The 19,504-nt window shown below is 53.4% G+C and overlaps 1 protein-coding gene across 1 annotated transcript; it reads left to right on the top strand.

The window, feature by feature from the left end:
• Positions 1 to 1,738: 1,738 nt before the first annotated feature.
• On the top strand, positions 1,739 to 18,803 carry RMDN3 (regulator of microtubule dynamics 3). The gene is made up of 14 exons (XM_030451513.1): positions 1,739 to 1,877; positions 1,943 to 1,999; positions 2,491 to 2,550; positions 4,111 to 4,309; positions 4,933 to 5,079; positions 6,499 to 6,760; positions 7,256 to 7,358; positions 8,022 to 8,082; positions 13,504 to 13,579; positions 14,315 to 14,392; positions 14,526 to 14,624; positions 15,883 to 15,936; positions 17,138 to 17,218; positions 17,603 to 18,803. Exons 1-14 carry the CDS (start codon positions 1,739 to 1,741, stop codon positions 17,654 to 17,656), a joined length of 1,470 nt encoding a protein of 489 aa, XP_030307373.1. The 3' UTR covers positions 17,657 to 18,803.
• Positions 18,804 to 19,504: the final 701 nt, after the last annotated feature.

Raw genomic sequence — 19,504 nt, forward strand, 5'->3', positions numbered from 1 at the left:
GGGATGGGATGGGATGGGATGGGATGGGATGGGATGGGATGGGAGGGGATGGGAGGGGATGGGATGTGAAGGTGTCAGGGTTTAACACTGGCCCGGCAATTAAACCCAGTACCAGCTGCTCTGTGTTAATCCCCCATCTCCTCCCTGATAAAGAAAGGAGAGAGAATAAGGGAGAGAGACTGATGGGTTGGAAACTAAACTGCACAGCTTTAATGAAACAGGAATGATAAATAGGAAAAATTACTAAATCTATACAAATATACAGGAAAATGGATCCCAGGTTCCTCCCCCCTCTTCCCCAATAACTCTCAGGTCACCCCGAGGCTGCAGGGCAGCCCTGGGACAGTCCAGGCTGGAATCCTGGGGTCAGCAGCAGTTGGAGCTGGAGGCAGGAACACACAGATATGGGCTGGGATGGATCAGGAGCACAGGCAGAGGAAGGGATGGAATCCTCCCAGGATGCCGGGTGAAGGAAGGGAAGCAGGAAATCTTGGCTTGGTCCTCATGATGCCTCAAGTTTATCCTGAGTCTGAGGTGTATGGGATGGAATCCTCTGGTTGGTCAGTTCTGGCATCTCTCTTGTCCCTTCCTCCCCAAAGGAGGCTGCAGGTGGGACCTCTTTATTCCTCCTGGAGGGTAAAATGTTCCTCAGAGCTGAGCAGTGTCCTTGGCTCTGCACACCAGGCTCTGGCTGGAACTACAAACATCAGTGTTATCAGTCCTAGGAGCAGACACTGTCTGAGGAACTTGCTGTGAATTCAGCAAGTGCAGCTGCTTAAAGAGACTGAGCTGAAAGCAAAAGGACAAGACAGAAAATCACCTTTATTCTGTCCAACCCAGGACAGATGGGATGGGATGGGATGGGATGGGATGGGATGGGATGGGATGGGATGGGATGGGATGGAGGGGATGGGTCTCAAGTTGTGCCAGGGGAGGTTTAGGTTGGAGATGAGAAAGAATTTCTTTCTGGAGAGGGTGATCAGGCATTGGAATGGGCTGCCCAGGGAAGTAGTGGATTCTCCGTGTCTGGAGATCTTTCCAAAGAGCCTGGATGTGGCACTGAGTGCCATGGGCTGGGAACCACGGGGGGAGTGGAGCAAGGGTTGGAGCTGATGAGCTCTGAGGTCCCTTCCAACCCAGCCCGGTCCGTGGTTCCGTGATCAGCCCTGTGACCCCCTGAGCCGGGCACAGCAGGAGCTGCGGGGACACGGGACCGGCACGGGCCGGGACCACACGGTACCGGGACCACACGGTACCTCACACGGTACCTCACCCGGTACCGGGATCACACGGTACCAGGGTCACACGGTACCTCACACGGTACCAGGGTCACACGGTACCTCACACGGTATCGGGACCACACGGTACCGGGATCACACGGTACCGGGACCACACGGTACCGGGATCACACGGTACCTCACACGGTACCTCACACGGTACCGGGGTCACACGGTACCTCACCCGGTACCGGGCTCAGCCCCGCTCTGGTGGTGCCGGTGCGGGGGGCGCTGGGGCAGCACAGCGTGGGACCAGCTGCAGGCTCAGTTCCCGCTCAGTTCCCTCCCAGTTCCCTCCCAGTCCCTCCCAGTTCCCTCCCAGTCCCTCCCAGTCCCTCCCAGTCTCTCCCAGTCCCTCCCAGTCTCTCCCAGTCTCTCCCAGTTTCCCCGCCCCCGCCGCCTCCCGCGCGCTGCCGTGACGTCACACAAGCGCCGTGCCCGCCCGCCCCCCTCGCGCTGTGATGACGCCACCGCCGCGCAGAGGGCGCTCTGCTGGTGACGTCACTGCCGTGCGCCGCCGGGGGAGCGGCAGCCGCCATGTCTCGGGCCGGGCCCGGGCGGCCGGAGCTGGGACCGGGACCGGGACCGGGATCGAGGCTGGCGCTGGGGCTGGCGCTGGGGCTGGGGGCGGCGGGAGCGGGGCTGGGGCTGCTGTGGGCGCTGAGGCGGCGGCGAGGCGGCGGGAGAGCGGCGGAGGAGGCGGCGGAGCGGCCCAGGCGGGGGTAAGGGGGACCGGGACCGGGAACGGGAGCGGGAGCGGGGCCGCCTCTGCCCCGGGTCACCCCGGGCTGCTGGAAGGGGCCTGAAGGCGGCCCCGGGAGGAGCTGACTGAGGCGTTCGATACCCCCAGCTCCGGGACGGGGACGGGGGAGCTGCTGAGCTTTAGAAATGACAAACGCGGAACCCCGAGCGGGCCCGAACCGGCCCGGAATGGGCGCTGGGTTTGTCCTGAGCCAACCCTGAGTCTGTCCCGAACCTCAGCCTCCCCTCTGCATCCCGGGCCTGGGCTCTGTGTCCGGCAGGAGCTGCGGGCTGAGCCCCTCCCGAGCCTTCCCCTCGGTGCTGGGGAGCAGAGCTCCGGAGATCCCGGTCCAAAGGAACATCCCTGCTTGGGAAGAGCTTCCCGGGGCACCGCCGGGCGGGAGGGGGTTGGGGCTGGGGCTGAGCCCGCTGATCCCGGGCTCGGATCCCGTTTCCCTGCTGCCTGCAGGAGGCCCCGAGCCCTCGGGCAGGACAGAGGGGACAGCGGAGCAGAAACACCCCCACGGCTTCGGTAGGTGGAACCAGGGCTGCTGGCCCTGCCCCCCCTGGGAATCCCTTCCCCCTCCTGGGATCCCCCCACCCGAACCGGGCCGGGACCCTCGGAGGTTCTGGAGCAGGGGAGGCTCTGGAGGCAGCAGCAGAGGCAGAGGGAGCAGGACAAGGCTGCAGCTCTTCCATCTCAGGGAGTTCAGGTTCAGGGGGTTCCCTGGGGGCTCTTGGGGCTGAAATCCCTGCCTGGGCTGGGGGCTTGTGCTGGGTGATGTCTGTGAGCTGTCAGGAGAACTGGGGAGATCCAGAGAGGGAAACGTGTGCTGGGGGCAGGAGGGGAGGAGGGGATGCTGGGCTGGGGGAGGTCCCAGAGCCTCAGCACAAGGCAGAACAGCAGAGTCTCTGTTGTTTGGGTTTTATTAAATAATAGGTCTTTTTTTTTTCTTTTTCTGGCCAGAGTTGCTCCCATTGACCCTGTCCCTGTCCCTTTGTCCCTGTCCCTTTGTCCCTGTCCCCTTGTCTCCTGTCCCCTTGTCTCCTGTCCCCTTGTCTCCTGTCCCCTTGTCTCCTGTCCCCTTGTCTCCTGTCCCCTTGTCTCCTGTCCCTTGTCCCTTGTCCTTGTCCCCTCTCCCCTCTCTCCTCTCTCCTCTCCCTTGTCCCCTCTCCCCTGTCCCTGTCCCTTGCCCCCTGTCCCCTGTCTCCTGTCTCCTCTCCCTTGTCCCTGTCCCTTGTCCCTGTCCCTTGTCCCTTGTCCCCTGTCCCCTTGTCCCCTGTCCCCTGTCCCTTGTCCCCTGTCCCTTGTCCCCTGTCCCTGTCCCCTCTCCCCCTCTCCCCCTCTCCCCTCTCCCCCTCTCCCCCTCTCCCCCTCTCCCCCTCTCCCCCTCTCCCCCTCTCCCCCTCTCCCCCTCTCCCCCTCTCCCCCTCTCCCCCTCTCCCCCTCTCCCCTCTCCCCCTCTCCCCCTCTCCCCCTCTCCCCTCTCCCCCTCTCCCCCTCTCCCCCTCTCCCCCTCTCCCCTCTCCCCTCTCCCCTCTCCCCTCTCCCCTCTCTCCTCTCTCCTCTCCCTTGTCCCCTCTCCCCTGTCCCCTGTCCCTTGCCCCCTGTCCCCTGTCCCCCCGTGTCCCCTCTCCCCTGTCCCCTCTCCCCTGTCCCTGTCCCTGTCCCTTGTCCCTGTCCCTTGCCCCCTGTCCCCTGTCCCTTGCCCCCTGTCCCCTGTCCTGGGGCAGCTGATCCCTGTCCTGGCTGATCTCCTGGTCAGAGCTCAGGGGAGGAGCAGAGCTGTGTTTGCTGCTCAGGGTGATGTCAGCAGAGGATTAGTTCAGTTTGCAGGGAGGAGTTTCAAAGAGAGCCCAGCAGCTGCCTCCCCCCTTGGTCTCTGGGATGCTCAGAATGGGGTTTTCTCCCTTAAAAAAAGGAGATTTTTGCTGGGGGGTGGCTGGAAGAGCTTTGTGTCCCCTGGCTGCTGGTGGCAGGGGGGTGAAGGGCCCAACCCCTCAGCTCAGGCTGCAGCCCCCAGACCCCAAACTGTCAGCAGGCTCCCCCTGTGACCCCATCTCACCCCCTTCTCCTCTCCTCTCCTTGCAGTTGTGCCCAGGGTGTCAGTGGCAGCAGGCAGAGGGGATGGAGCTGTGCAGACCCCCCCCCTGCTGGGGCAGGAGGAGCAGCTGGATCTGCTGGAACGTTTGGATTCTGTCCTGGGAAACATCTCCCAGCTGAGGAAGGAGGTGGAGGAGCTGAGGAACAGTCTGCAGAGCTTGGCTGCTGAGATTGTTGAGGGGCTCAGGTACCCCCAGCCCCTCTGCTGCTGCTTTGCATGGCATCAGGGAATGGCTCGGGTTGGAAGGGACCCTAAATCATCCCTTGGATCAGGATCCAAGCCCTGCGTGGGCAGGGACCCCTCCCACAGCCCCATCCCCCCCCAGCCCCAGCACCCCCAGGGAGGGGGCAGCCACAGCTTCTGGGGGCAGCACCCTCACAGGGAAGGGTTTTTTCCAGTTATCCTGAACCTCCCCTCTCCTCCCACCACAGGAAGGGGATTTACCCCCCCAGGACCTTTATCCCCTCAGGACCTTTATCCCCTCAGGACCTGTACCCCCCTCAGGACCTGAACCCCCTCAGGACCTTTACCCCCCCAGGACCCTTACCCCCCCAGGACCTTTACTCCATGCTGTGGGGAACCAGCCAGAGCTCTGTGTCCAGGGCAAAGCCCAGCAGTGGGAATGATTTCCCTGTATCCCCAGGGTGTGGAGTGGGGATCCCAGGGTGGGTTTCCCCTCTCCTGTGGGGTGTTCAGTGCTGACACCTCCTCCTGGAGCAGGCAGCAGGGGCTGGGGGAGGGGGCAGTGAACCAGCAGCCATTCCACACCCAAACTGTGATTTTTTCTCTCCTGTTTTTGCCTCCCCAAGGTCCCAGCTGGAGGAGAGCCAGCGGGTGGCTCCCCGCAGGAGGTTTCCCTTCCCCAGGGAGAGGAGGGATTCCACTGCCTCCAGCTCCATCTACTTCACTGCCAGCTCAGGAGCTGCCAACACAGATGATGGGGAGAGTGAAGGAGGGTAAGGAGCAGCTTTGCACATCAGGGAAGGGATTTTTTCTTGTCCCCCCACGGGGTGTCTGCCATCCCAGGTTTGTTTGGGTCTGTTACAGTAAGTCTGCTGCAGCCAGGGCCAAAGATCCCAACTCTGAGAGGAAAGAGGGAAAGAAAAAGAAATTAAAATTCTTTCTGAGGTGGTTTGTTTAAGCAATAACTTGATGAGGGAACTTTGCAGGAAGAAAGCAGGAGTCCAGCCTGGCACTTGAGTGAGACAGTTTATGAATAAATAAATAAATAGCTTTATAAATAAAGTTCCTATGCAGTTACCTAGGTCTGCAAAACTTGAGAGAATTAAAAATATATTGAATATGACTCAAATGTATTGAATCTAACTCAAATGGGGTGCTGAGGGGGGGGTCTGCTTGCCCTCCAGCAGAGGGGGAAGTGCTGAGGCATTGGTGATGCTGGGAGAGCCAAAGCTCTCTGGTTATCTGGCTGGAGGGCTGGAGCTGTGTTCTCAGATAGGGCCTTTCCTCACCTATCTCTGGCTCCAGACAAAGCAGCTCCAGGAGGGGCACCAGGATCACCCTGGGAGGGGAAATTATCCAGGGAGCAGTGGCTGCCCCCCAGCAGAACCTGGGAACTGGGCTTGGGCAGAGCTTCATGACAGACCCCCCCTGGGATGGGAGGGACAGGGGAAAATAACAAATAGGAAATAAAAAAGTAGTTAAAGTGAGCTTAATGACAGACACCCCCTGGGATGGAAGTTAAAGGGGAAAATAACAAAAAGGAAATATATTTAAAATGATGTGGATGAACCAGGAGCTTCATGAACTGCTCTGAACTTCCTCCTGGGTCTCTGGACTCCTTCAGCCCCTGGCAGCCCCCTGGGGTCTTTCTGTGTCTCAGTTCTGTCCCCTGGCTGGGCTCTGCTCATCTGAAGTGGTTCTGATCCCCCTCCTGCTGCTTTGCACCTCTCCCACCTCAGGGTGGATGAGCTGCTCTCTGGTTATCTCTCCTCCACCCAGAGGAGCTGAGGATGAGCCAGAGCAGCTCCTGAGGCTGAAATTCCCTGGAGCAGACTCCAGGCCTCGGGTTAGATTCCCCACACAGACACAAAGTGTTGGGTTTTGCTGCTGGGATTCTCTTTCACACCCCACAGCTTGACCTGGACCCTCTGGCTCTCTGCTGAGTTGTTTCCTGCTCCTCACTGGAAGCTCCAAGGTCCCAGAGGAGCTGCTGGGGGGGTGGGCACTGAGCTTTACTCCACTTTCTGGGGACCTTTTCCCCTCAGCTTCTTCCCATCCTGCCTGAGAAGCAGCCCTGGGTGTGGTGCTGGAGGCACTTGGTGTTCTCCAGGGGTAGCAGAGTTGTTGTTTCCTGTGTGTAAACCCCTTGTAGGCTGCACTCAGACTCACCCTGCCTCCTCTTCCTCCCACAGCTACACCACAGCCAACGCTGAGTCTGACTACGACAGGGAGGAGTCTGAGAGAGAGAGTGAGGCAGGGGAGGATGAGGAGGGCTGTGAGGCACTGAGAGACGAGTGCCTGGGCCTCCCCCACCAGGAGGAAACACATTTACCCTCAGATTCCTCTCTGGAGGAAGGGCTGGGACAGCTCCTGCAGCAGGCTGACCACCTGCACCACGGGGACCAGCAGGAGAAGAGAGAAGGGTTCCAGCTGCTCCTGAATAACAAACTGGTGGTAAAGGTCCTTTTCTTCCTGCTTTCCATCAGGGATCCCTCCGGGCAGCTGAATAGGTGGGGAAGGGGGAGTTACACCTCTGAGCAGAGCTGGGACAGATCCTCAGGAGCAACTTGGGCTGCCCAAGGCCACACCAGACCTCGTTGGGCTTCAGCAGCAGCAACCAGTCCCCAGCCCCTTCCCAGCCCCTTCCCAGCCCCTTCCCAGCCCCTTCCCAGCCCCTTCCCAGCCATTTCCCAGCCAGTGTGTTCCCAGTGTGTCCCCAGTCAGTCCCCAGCCCCTTCCCAGCCTCTCCCTGTCTGGGAACTCCTCCTGTCATCCCTTGGCCTGGGTGTGGGATGAGAGCACTTCAGGAAACTCAGCAAACATCTTGAGGAGATTCAGCTCCAGTTCTGGTGGGGCTGGGGCCTTTTAAGGTTTCAAAAAAAACCCCATCTTTGTGATTTTTCTTTCTCCTGAGTGGTTTTGTGCTTATTTCTGATGTTTTGGCCCCAGTATGCTGACCAGAAGGATTTCCTCTGGCGCCTGGCCCGAGCCCACAGTGACATGTGTGACATGGCTGAGGACATGGATGAGAAGAGATCCTATGCCTCTGATGGTGAGGAGTGGTGTGCCTGGGGCACGGGGGAGGCTGCTCAGAGCTGACATCACAGTTTTATGGCTTTCAGGTTTTTCCTTTCTAAAAAAGATAACTCTGAGTAGACCAAGGACTGGCTAAAGGTGGAGCAGTTCCCTTCTCAAACCTGTCCTCTCTGTGCCCATGTTCTGACTGCTGCTAAAGGAGGTTTTGCTGTAAAACCTTTAGCTTTTTGTGTTGCTAATTCTGTGCAGATGTAAAAAACAAAACAAATACATTTTAGAGCATGGGTTTCCTTGGAGCAATCAGCTCAGTTTCATTCCCAGTCAGTTCAGTTCACCCTGGTTTGTTGGTGAGGTTGTTTGTGGGTTGCAGGGTTGTTAACACTGTACCTAATTACCACTGGGAGCTCTAATTACCTCTTTTAACCCAGTGGAGGAGGGGGTTTTTTATAGATAACTCTAATTCCAAACGAGGTGAAACCATGCTGCTGCTGCTCAAAGCTGGCACCATCTTTTTGGGTGCTCTTGGGTGTTCCACATCACTGCAAGAGCATGAAGTTATTTACAGAAGATTTTCCAGTCATGAAAGTAACAAATACATCACTTTTTATGCCATTCTGCTCTTGTGCTCTGAGGGAGGGAAGCTGAGAGAGTATTTCTGATCTGTGTTTCTTGTTTGCAGGCAAAGAAGAGCTGGAAGCTGCCTTGCAGAAATGGGATCAGAGTGCTGAGTGCCACCAGTGGTAGGTGACTTCTTGCTGCTTTTAAGAAGCATCTGAGAAGAACTTGCAGATTGCTGTGAGCTGAAAAAAATGGGGAAATCGGGATTAAATTTAAAAGCTGCATTTAAAAACTGGGGGAAAACCAGCCCAGCTTTGGTTAAGTGGCAAATTGAAAGCAATCCAGAAGCTGAGGAGGTGGAGCTGGGGCTGCAGCATCTCATGTGCTGTGTCCCAGCCCTGGTGAATCCATCTCTGGGCAGAGCTCAGCTTCCTGGGAAGCAGCAGCAGCTCAGGTCTGACTGGGGGGCAGCAGGAATTGTGACACCTGGTGGGATTCCTGGTGGGATTCCTCATGGATTGCAGCCCACATCTGGCCAGGTGTGAGCTGTGTCTGGGTGTGTGAGCTGGGAGTGTCTCCTGTTCTGTGGGATCCCCTGGGGAAGCTGCTGGGAACGTGGATGAGGGACAGAAACAGCTCTAGGAAATGGGAATAGGTGTTAGAAGGGATTCAGAACTTCAAGGAGGCAAATGAGTGTGGAAAGGAGGCAAAGCAGTGTGGAAGGAGGCAAATGAGTGTGGAAAGGAGGAAAAGCAGTGTGGAAGGAGGCAAATCAGATGCCTGGTGGCATCTCCTGTCTGGGCAGGGTCCAGCCCTTCATCTGGGGTGTTGGTGCCCTGAAACATCTCCATCCCCTGAGCCAGGCAGGCTCTGGGAGTGGAAGGGAAGGGACTGAAAAGCATGAGCAGGGACAGAAGGAACCTCAGCAAGGATCTTTATTCCCTCCTTCTCTTGGAAACTGTGAAGTAACTTGAGACTGGGCATTCTGGGGGTGGCTGTTGTTTGTTAGGCATAAAGGAGCTGAGAGCTGAGGTGTCAGGGGAAAGGTTTCACAGCACAGGCTGCAACAGGCTTCCCTCTGCAGCTCTTCTCCCCAGGTGATGGAAGCACAAGTAGTTCCTGCAGTCTGTATTTCATAGTTTGAGCATCTCACCCAGGCACTTCCAGGCTCTTTGCTGGGAGGAGAGCTGAAACTGAGTGAAACCAGAGGTCTGAATAAGCATGAGGTCACCCCATGGAGATGGTTTGTTCTGCATGCTGAGTGCCACTGCTGTTCATCCCCAGTGCATCTGAAGACACATTGTGTGCTGTAAAGAGAGAGCAGATGGCTCCTTCTGCAGCTTCCTGAGGCAGGCTGCAGAGCTGCAGCAGATAAACCCAGCACAGAAATGGGACAAGAACTGAAGAGATGTTTTGTGTCCCAGCTGAGGCAGATGATGAAGATTTTTAACTTGTTTGTTTGTTTGTTTGTTTTTAGGATCCAGGAAAGTTAGGTTGCAGGGCAGGGGCTGTTCCAGCCTTTCTTTTCTGTGGCAGTTATTTGAATTTTGGCTTAAATCAGTCATGGTGATGGCTCCAGCCAGGCCTGAGTCCCCTCCTGACTGGCTGACATGGCACTGAGCATGGCTTGCCAGTTCTCCTTGGAACCTGAACATGGAATTCTGAGTTAAGTATGAGACAGAGCACTGATCCAGGGAAGGTTTCTAGTGTTTAAGGAATCAGCCCAGAGTTGGGAGGGGACTTCCAGAAAGTCATCTTCCTCATCTTCCAGCTGTGCATCTCAGGGTGGCAAAACTGTCCCTGATCCCCAGAAACTTCCAGAGATGGGGCTTGTGCTGTGCCCTTCTCTCCCCTTTCTCCTGCTTTATCAAGCACTTTAATTAATTATATGGAGAGTGATATACATGTATATCTATCTATCTATATATATATATAACTAGATGGACTTTTCCTGGTACAAACCTCAGCTTTGTCTTTACTTCTGTCCTCTCTAGACATGGAGAAGGAGTTGGACATGAGGAGCTGTTTTTGGAAACAAATCAGACCTGGTTGTCACAACCTTTTATCCTGCTGGGGTTCTGCAAACCTCCTTGGCTCATGGCTGTCTTGTGTCTCTCTCCAGCTCCTCCTTTTGTTCATCTCTTTTTTAATTTATTTTTATAGAGTGCTTTAGTTGAGGCTTCCAAGTGCAGGGTCATGGTTCTGCCTTGGGCTGCTTGTATCTTACAGATCTCCTGTAGCCTTTCAATTTGATTTTCCCCTCTGACCCCCCATTAACTGATGGATTTTCCAGCATGTGCTGCTCTGCAGCCTGTTTAAATTTAATCTCTACTGTATTACCCAACTTAATGGAGTTACTTAATAGCATCAGTGCTGCTCTTGGTACTTTCTGGCCACTCCATGCCCTGTCTGCTTGTTCACAGTCATTTTCAAAGTTAATCATGGCAAAATTGGGGTGATTTACTCAATCCAAAGCAAAGTCACCTTCCCAGAGCCTCCCACTCCCAGGGACCTGCACAGCAGCTTCATGCCAGCTCCAGTTCCTTCCTCTGCTTACAGGGAGTTCACAGAAAGGGCTCTGCTGATCCTAAAAGTGAATGCAGGTCAGTCTGCCTCTTTTTGTTGAGATTTAGGTCACTTTGGTATCTTGTTCCTGTCTCTGCTGCTGCAGAGGGAATGGTTTCAGTTGCCTGGTGGTGCTGGTTCCAGTGGAGCAGAGTTTGGTTCTTGGCAGACATCAGCCATGATCTGCCTCAGCTGTGCAGCAAATAACCAAAAGAATAACAAAATACCCCCAGGATTTCCTCAATTTAAAAAAATTAAGTTGTTCTCATGTAATTTAGTGAAGATTTCCATGCAGATATTTGGACATTGGGGAGTTTTCTGGCTTGGCCAAGAGGTGATGTTTGTACTGCTATGAGCATGGCTCTGGGGGATTCTGCTAATCACTCAGGGCTCTAATTCCTAATTGATTATTTTAATTCTCACTGTGTTTCCCTGCAGTCTGGATCCCCCCATGCTCTCCTCCCCTTGCTGAGGTGATTATCATGGATCTGCTCAGTGCATGGGAAGGCAAAAGCTGGGAATGTCCATAAAGGATTGGGAAAACTGCTGAGGTCTGCTCAAGCCCCACGTGTTGGAGCTCTGCTTCTCTGAATGATTTTCTTGCTTGGGAGGGGTTTTATTCCTCTGCTCTGGTAACCAAGCTGAGCTCTGACATGGAGTTTTATTTCCTTCTCTGTGAGTGATAAAACCTCTCCTGATTTCCTGGCTGTGCTGCTTGGATGGCACAGAGCAGTTTTCCCAGCCTGGCTGTGCTGTGCTCAGCTCAGAGCCAGTGCTGGTGGAACAGGGACACGTTCCAGCTGGTGGATTTGTTGGGTGTTGCAGTGACAAATGGGTTAAATTCATGTGAATCCAGTTCTGATTCAGTAAAAGGCAGAGTCTCATCTCTCTGTCTCAGACCTTCCCCTTTTCACTCTTTTTTGGCAGTATCAAACTCCCTGTTTACAGCTGGCAGCAGAGCAGCTCCTTCTCCCACTTCTTTTCCCTTGCAAGCTGCTGGTTCCTGTCTGGGGGATGCAAACTGGGGGGCTCTGCTCTGCTGGACTCTGATGTTCTGCTGGCTGGGCAGCTCCTTACTGAGCTGGGACCTGGCAGCTCAGCAGCTTCAGGAGTAGTTCTGGTCAATAATTAGTCAAACCATAGCAAAAGGCAAGGTTTGGGCAAGCTGCTGAGAGCTGGCTCTGAGCTGTGCTCCAGAGGTTACACATTATTTACAGGAGGTGAAATCCCCTCCTTCCCCAGCTCATTGTTTTTGATCTCTCTCCCTGACGTTTGTCCTGAGCCTTGTCACAGAGTGAAGCAGAGGGAACAGCCAAGCTAAACAAGCAGAGGAGATAAAACCACACTGGTGCTGCTGAGAGAGGCAGGGAAGTCAGGAGCTGAGACCTCCAGAGCCCCAAAGCTCAGAACTGCAAAGCCTGGTGGGCTGGAGCTGGAGGCACCTGGAGGAAGGGTCCTGCTGGGGGCTGGGGGCAGCAGAGCTGGGTAGAGCCCTCTGTTCCTGGGACTGCAGGGACAGCACAGTGTGGTTGGTGACAGAGATACAGCTGCTTGGTTTACTGACTGCTTCACCAGGCTGTTAAAAACCCAGGAGATATTTGGGTTTCTTGAGAGCTGAACGTGGCAGCAGTGACACTGCCCTGGTTGGTGAGGGGGTCAGGCTGGGTGAGCCCCCTGGATTGTTCCTCCCTGCTTGGGCTTTCCCTGGGACAGTGGGAAGGGGGAAGGTGTGCAGGGTTTTAGCTTCCATTCCAAAGAGCCACAGAGCTTTTTCCCCTTTTTGTTGAAAAACCTTAAACTTGACCCAGTTGTATGTGGACTCAGGAGCCTGAGGATCAGGGGTGTAGGAACCAGGGTCTGGCACGTTCCTGTGCTTTGTGCAAGGCTACAGATGACATAGTTTATTGTCCAGGAATATTTTTATCCTGTGATTTTAGAAAACAAGCCTTTTGCTGGCTTGTGTTTCTAAACCCCAGCCATGTTGTGGCCAGGGATGTTCAGCACAGGCTGATGTTTGTGGTGAAACAAACTGGGGAGGATCACAAAACAATTTCCTCATCTGGCTGTGGCCCTGTTCAGCTGGAGCAAAAGGGGTTTTACCCAGTTCAGGGCATTACTTTGAAAAACAAGAATTTCAGAACTGAACCAGAGTTTTTCAGAAGAAAATCAGCACCATTAAAGGGCTGAGGTTTAATGACTAAATATTTGAGAGACATCAACTTGTTTGTGTTGTAGCTTAAACACAGAAAATTCAGCTCAGGGGAGAGCAGTGAGGTGTGAATGCTTTGTGGGGTTTCTCCTGACTCTGCACTGGGAGGTTCTGACAGATTCCTGCAGGGACATCTGTGGGGAGCCCTCAGCAGGGATGCTCTGGGCTGCCCTGTGCACCCAGCAGCACTGGGGTGTGGGTGTAGGAAATGAAATCTCAAGGGAAGTGAACTTGCATTTTTCTTCTTTTCAGCCTTATTTCTTGTGTTCCATTCCAGTCCCCACCCAGGGGTGCTCACAGCTCATGAAATACCCAGTGTCACCAGGTGCTGAGCTGCTCAGGGTTAACACTGACCATCTCTTACTAGCTAGAACTAAATGGTTGTGTACTTCTGAGAACTGAGAGATGTTATTTCCCTCCCCAAGCTCGGTGCCCAGGGCAGGCTGCAGGACCAGGTGGGTTTCACTGGGTTTCCCCTCCCATAGGAGCCCCCTGGGCTCTGGGTTGGGTGTTGCTTCTTGTAGTGCTGCCTCTCACTGCTGTGGTGTTCACCCCTCATTGCTCTGTGATTTACACACTCTGGTTGCTGAGTGGAGAGATGCAGGGCACAGAAACATGCTGCTGCTCCTGTTTCCTGGAGAAGGGAGGCTTTCCAGCCAGGAATTCTTGTGCCTGCATCCCTCAGGCCAACCCCTGCACGCTGCCTTCTCCCTGGGCAGTGTTTCCCCCAGTCAAGTCTGAAGCTTCAATGCACCTCAGCCTCTTCCTCCTGGGGATGGAGTGTGAGGGTGTCTGTGAACTGAGAGCTCTGCTGCTGGTTCTCCTGCAGGTATGCTGTGCTGTGTGGGCAGCTCTCAGAGCACCAGAGCATCCAGAAGCGCATCCAGGCTGCCCACGTCTTCAAGGTGAGGCCAGAGGGGGGGTCCCTGCCCGTGGGGGTGTTGGGGAACACTGATCCCTGCAGCAGGGAGGGAGGAAAATGGGCTCCAGCTCTGGTTAGGGGAGCAAAAAGTCTGAAGGAGCTGGTGTGAGGGGGTGGTTTGGGCTGAGGAAGGTGATGCCAGTGCCCTGTGATGGGGGGGACTGCTCTGGCTCTGCTCTGCTGTGCACTGTCATGTCAGGAAATTAAAAATAAAAAGAGGGAAAGGCTTGCAAATGTGATGTGTGTATGTGATGAGAACTTGAAACCATGTGGCAATAAAGACAGCACCAGCTCTTCCTCAGTCACTGCCTGGGAACATGTCTGCACCCTCAGTCACCACACTGATTGCTTTTCAGAGACATTTGTCTCAGCTTTGTTTGCCTTCCATCCCCAGCAGGGATGTTTCAGGTAACAATCATCACCCTGCCAGCTACTGACATGGCCAGTAAATTGGTGCCCAAGCACTGGAAAGGTGGCAGAATGACATGAAGGGCAGCTGCCTTTCTGTGTCTGTAGGGATTCTGGTGAAGTGCTGCTTTCTGGGTTAACTGAGACCATTTTAGGAAAACTCTGGATCCCTTTGTAGCTGTAATTCTGATAACCACTGGCACCTGGATTTTTGACTTCTTCCTTCCCTGTTTCCATGTTTATTCCCCTGCTCTGGTGGGTGCTGTATTTGCTGATAACAAAACTGTGTGGTGGTGGTGATATTCCATAGGAACACGTGGATAAAGCCATTGAGCTGAAACCAGAGGATCCACAGCTCTATTATCTGCTGGGCAGGTGGTGTTACCAGGTAAAGTATGTTGTTCCTGCTGCTTTGTTCCTCCTCAGAATTCAATTCCCTGTTTGAGTGAATGAGAGGTGGATTCAGACCACCCCCAGTGAGGACTGAGGACACTCCTCAGCTCTGGGCTCTCTCTCCTCAGGTTTCCCATCTGGGATGGCTGGAAAAGAAAACTGCTTCTGCTTTGTTTGAAACCCCCCCAACAGCCACTGTCCAGGATGCTCTGCACAACTTCTTGCAGGTAAGGTTCTTGCTAACCCCCACCTGCACTGGGGAACTGGTGAACTCCAGTTTAAAGCTCCAGTTTAAAGCTCCAGTTTAAAGCTCCAGCTTAAAGCTCCAGCTTAAAGCTCCAGCTTAAAGCTCCAGCTTAAAGCTCCAGTTTAAAACTCCAGTTTAACTCCTGGATTGCTCAAACTCCTCACTCCCCAAGTGCTCCTGTCCCAGCTCCACGGACTGGAACCTGTGGGAGGGAAACTGATGAAAGCAAAAACTGTGGAGCCTCTGCTACCAAAGTTTGAAGACACCAGAACTGAGGCCCCAAGTGTTCAGAATGATGTTTAAGGGTTTTCCTTTTAAAAGCTGTGGAGTGGAGTTGAGTGAATCACTGCTGATCCCAGCTGATCCCACCTCACCCCAGGGAACACTCAGACTCTCAGAACATTCTGTCATTTTCATTTCTCTCTCGAGTGTTTTATCAACAGGCTGCCTGATAAGGTCAGACCTCTCCAAACCACTTCAGGGTTTCAGGGACACGTTGCTTGTGTGTTTCTAGAAGGAAATTCTTGAGAGTCCTCCCTGTAGTGTACACATCCTCCTCTCTTTGTCCTTGTGGATGGAAATGGGTTCCAGGGGCATTTTTGAGGCAAAAGCTCTTGTTGCAAGGGTCTGCACAAGATGAACAAGTGACACAGACTGGCTGTGCCTGCTGAAGTGTAACAGAAATCAATTGTCCTGCCCCCTCATACCTCAGGGGCTGGGGCAGCTCTTCTGCAGGGAACAGCATTCTATTCCAGTTTCTTAGAACTTTGCCAAAATGGAGTTGGCTGTGAGGGAAGTTTGGGGATGATACCTGCCCTTGGCAGTGTATTTTCTGGAGATGAGTTTGAGGCAAAGTGTTTTGTTTCTTGTCATTAGAGAGAAAAGCAGGCTGGCACTTTCATTGATGGGTAAGAGCAGCACTGGGGTTTGAAACAACTGATATTTCCCTGAGATTTGGCTCTGGTCAGGTGCAGGGGGAGTTTTAAAAGGACACAGAAAGATCCCTCTGGGAGCTCACTCCTTCCCTGCTCTGCAGCCCCACTCCAGCCCCTTGTGGGGATGTTGTTCCTTTGGTCACAGCCACTTCATGAGGCTCTGAGGACTTCCTTGTCCCAGCCAGTGAAAAGCTCTGACACTGATCCCTGTATCTACCACAGTTGGGGTTTAGTCATCTGGTTTTTATTTGTTTTGTTTGTCCTCTGCATACCCTAATGTCTGCTTTTCTCTGCTCCTTGTAGGTGGAGGAACTGAGCCCAGGCTTTTCCAAAGCAGGCAGAGTGTACATTGCCAAGGTAACCAGGGGCTGGGGGCTTTCTTTGGTTCATCCATCTGCTTCTGGGATGAGAAACATCTGCATTGAAAGAATTCCTTTTGGCTGTAAAGCACAAATGCCCTGTCAGTTGCTTCATGCAGAAGCAAGGTTTTCAGAGGGATGACATGTCTAAAAATGTCCCAATCACCTCCTGCAGAGGCATTACAATTCCAGAGGGGAGGATTCTGCCTTTGAGCCATGCAGTGGAGCATCCCTCTTGCTTTCTGACAGATCAAATTCTCTTTAAAGTGGCCCTGGAAACTTGTAAGCCCCAGGCTGGAGGTTTAATCCTGCCACCACCTTGGATTCCTGTGGTGGATACAAAGAGAATCAAGGGATAAAGTATGAAATAGCTGGTAAAATACAGATGGAGTTTTGAGTGATTAAATACACCAGGAGTGCCTGGAGCTCTGGAGAGCAATGACAGCACTGCAGAACAGGGAGTTCTGCTGCAGAACCATCCCACCAGCCAGGAAAATCACCCAAATACACCCAGGCACAGACCATGCACTGACATTTAAGAGTCTGCAGTACTTCACTGCTGTCCCTGCTCCATTTGTTGGCTTTTTGTGGCAGTTCCAACAATGATTAACTGCACTGCTGATGGATTGGGGCTTTTTTAGCAACCACTTCCCTTTACTGTGCTGATTTCATAGTCCCCAGAAGCCTCCCTGACTCCAGGCACTGCAATCCTTCCTGTGAGCCAGAGCTGCTCTGGGGGGAGGAACATTTCACACCTGGTGAGAGCTGTAAACGTTTGGTTTGTGTCTAGAACAGCTCCAGCCAAAAAGGTTCAGTGCTTGCAGCCCAACAGAGAGCTCTGTGAGGGGAAGGTGAGCTCTCAGGTTTGGTTCTGGAGTTGGTACAGGGAATGGTGGCTGTGTGAGTGGCAATGAAAAGAAAAAAGCTCTGTTCATGGGGACATCTGGAAATCTCCAACCAAAACTCCATCTCCCTGCCCAGAACAGCAAAGGGAACCTGGAGCTCCCCAACCTGGTGGTGACCACAGAGCTTTGGGAAGGGAGGGTGGGTGCCAGGAGCTGCAACCAGGCAGTGCAAGTGGTGAAGGGACAGAAGTGTGGCTTTTGGTTGTTACCCAGGGCCCAGAACTGCTTGGTTACATTTCCTGCCTGTTTTTCCCTTATCTCCCTCTTCTCACGTTGTTGTTTTTTTCTTCACAGTGTTACAGGGACCTGGGGAACAGCTCTGCAGCTGCCCTCTGGATGAATCTTGCTTCAGAGCTGCCAGTGAATACAAAAGAGGTGGGAGGCTCAGGAAGCACCAAGGGATGAGCAGAGATAAAGCAGCTACAGGGAGAAAGTTGTTTTCTAAAAGTTGTTCTGGCTTGTTAGCCCGAGGTTTGGAGTATTCTGTTCCTTAGCATCAAGTCCTTGATGTTGTCCTAATGTCAGTCCTAATGCCTGAATTCAGCAAAGTAATGAAAAATATGAAAAATGAGGGGACTCCCTTGGGACTGGGAAAGCTTCAGCTTCAAGGGGAATGGCATTGAGGAGCAATAAAGGGGGAAAAAAAGCTTGGGGAGGAGGAATGTAAGGCTGAGGTGTAGAGAAAACCTGGACAGGGAAAGAGAAGGGAATTTCCCTTCTTTGAGGCTGTGTTTACCTCTTCTCTTCTTGCACTTCCAGGATGCAGAAAGTGAGAGAGAACTGGAGGAGCTGCGGGCAGCACAGGTGGAGTGAGGGAGCCAGGGGATGCTGCAGGGACAGAAGAGTTCCAGAGTTCCAGCCCAAAAGGACCCTGAGAGCCTGGACATGGCTGAGCCACCCGAGTTCACAGGGAAGAGAAACCAGGGAGCACACCCAGGAGGAGGCCTTGGTGGGACTGACTGGGATGAACTTTGGGATTAATTTCCTTCTCAGTGCACTGAGTACATTTGATTTTAGAATGTCAAATCCCTCAGAAGAGGTGTGGGGATGTGCAGGTAGAATTTGTGATACAGAGCTATTTGTGGTTTTTCTATGTGTGTATCACAGATGTGTGTGAGGCCTGTGCTTTGTGATACAAAATACATACATCTTTATGTATAAACTGATATTTTCTATCACAAACTCTACCCTCAGGCCTGCTGCTGCTGCTGACTCACTCAGCTGATGCCAAAATGTTTTTCAGACTCAATTAATTGTGTTCTCTTTTCCTTAGTGCCCTGCACTGATCCAGGCTGGAGGGAGGGGGCAGATGCTGAGCCTGGTGGTCCCTGTGCTGCTGATGCTCCCCAGCTCTGGGGTCTCCTCAGCCTCTTGCATTCCAGTGGGCACTGAGGCTTCAGGAAAGGCAAATGCAGGGAAAAAAGAAGAAAAGGCAGAAAACAAGGACTTAAAACAGTGAGGTGTCAGCCCCTCCCTTCCTCACTGGGACAGATCTGGTGATGGTGTCCAAAACACCCTTGCTGGTCCTTCCCAGTGAAGCCTGAACAACCTTACTGGTTTCTGCTGGGAGCTCCCTGGGGTGAGTCCCTGCCAGGGACCAGGGGCCATTCCATCACCCCCCAAACTCTGGTTTTCAGAGGTGCTTTTGTCACACAAGTGACTGACAAGGTTCTCAGCTTCTGGATTCTCAGTGTTTCAGTCCCTTCAGCTCCCTGCAACCTGTGCAGGGCAGGGGTTGGTTAACTCCTCAGTTACCAGAGAGGAATAATCTGTGCCAAAGCTGATTCCCTGTAACGTGGCACCAAGAGGGTGCAGCTGACCCAGGGGGGGACAACAAATGTGGTCAGAAATCCCCCCAGATCTTTATCAGTGTCCCTGAGCCCCCAGCTCAGCCAGCACTGTGTGGTGTTTGTCAAGTGTCAGGTACCAAAGTGCAAGAGTAAAACATTCCTTAAAATCACTTTTTTTAGTCCCTTGCACGTGTTTTTGGTTTGTTTTGTTTTTACTTCATGAAGATAACACTGAGAGGGGAACACGTGGCACCTCTGGGGACCGTGGCACTTGGAACTGGGTTGGGTTTTTTTTTGTTTGTCTAAATTAAACTAAAGTTGTGGTGCTGAGGTGCTGAGCTCCAGGCAAGCTGTGCCATTGCCTTTATTTGCTTTAAAGGATAAAAACTGATGCTTAGGAATGGAGAAGTGAAGGGGCTGAGGGGCTGGGGTCAGGCCCTGCCTGTGCTGAGCCCCCCTCTTTGTCCCTTGCTCCCTCTTTGTGGGATTTGCTGACATTTGGGGTGTTTTACATTGTTTTGGGTTTTTTCCTTCTTAACATCCAATCCCTAAACATTCACAGAGGTTTTTCAGGTGTTTTCTTTATGATTGCTGAAGCCAGGCTGGGAAGCCTCCAGCAGGGCCATGCAGAGGATGATGAGCAGCATTCTTCCATGGAGCATTTGCAGGGTTTTTTCTGGAGGGAAATGGTTCCAGCTCTCACAACTCTTGTCTGGGGAGGGAGCTGTCAAAGCACAAACCCTCTGGGGGAGTCTCTGCACGATGCCATTGTCTGGAGATAACTTTCACTCCCTGTTTCCCCACAGCTCCTTGGATTTTCTTTGGGGTGTCTGTCTCAAAACACCCAGGGGTTGATAAACCCCCCACCCCC

This window comes from Calypte anna, chromosome 5 (assembly GCF_003957555.1).
Source record: "Calypte anna isolate BGI_N300 chromosome 5, bCalAnn1_v1.p, whole genome shotgun sequence".
In the NCBI taxonomy this organism is placed as follows: Eukaryota; Metazoa; Chordata; class Aves; order Apodiformes; family Trochilidae; genus Calypte; species Calypte anna.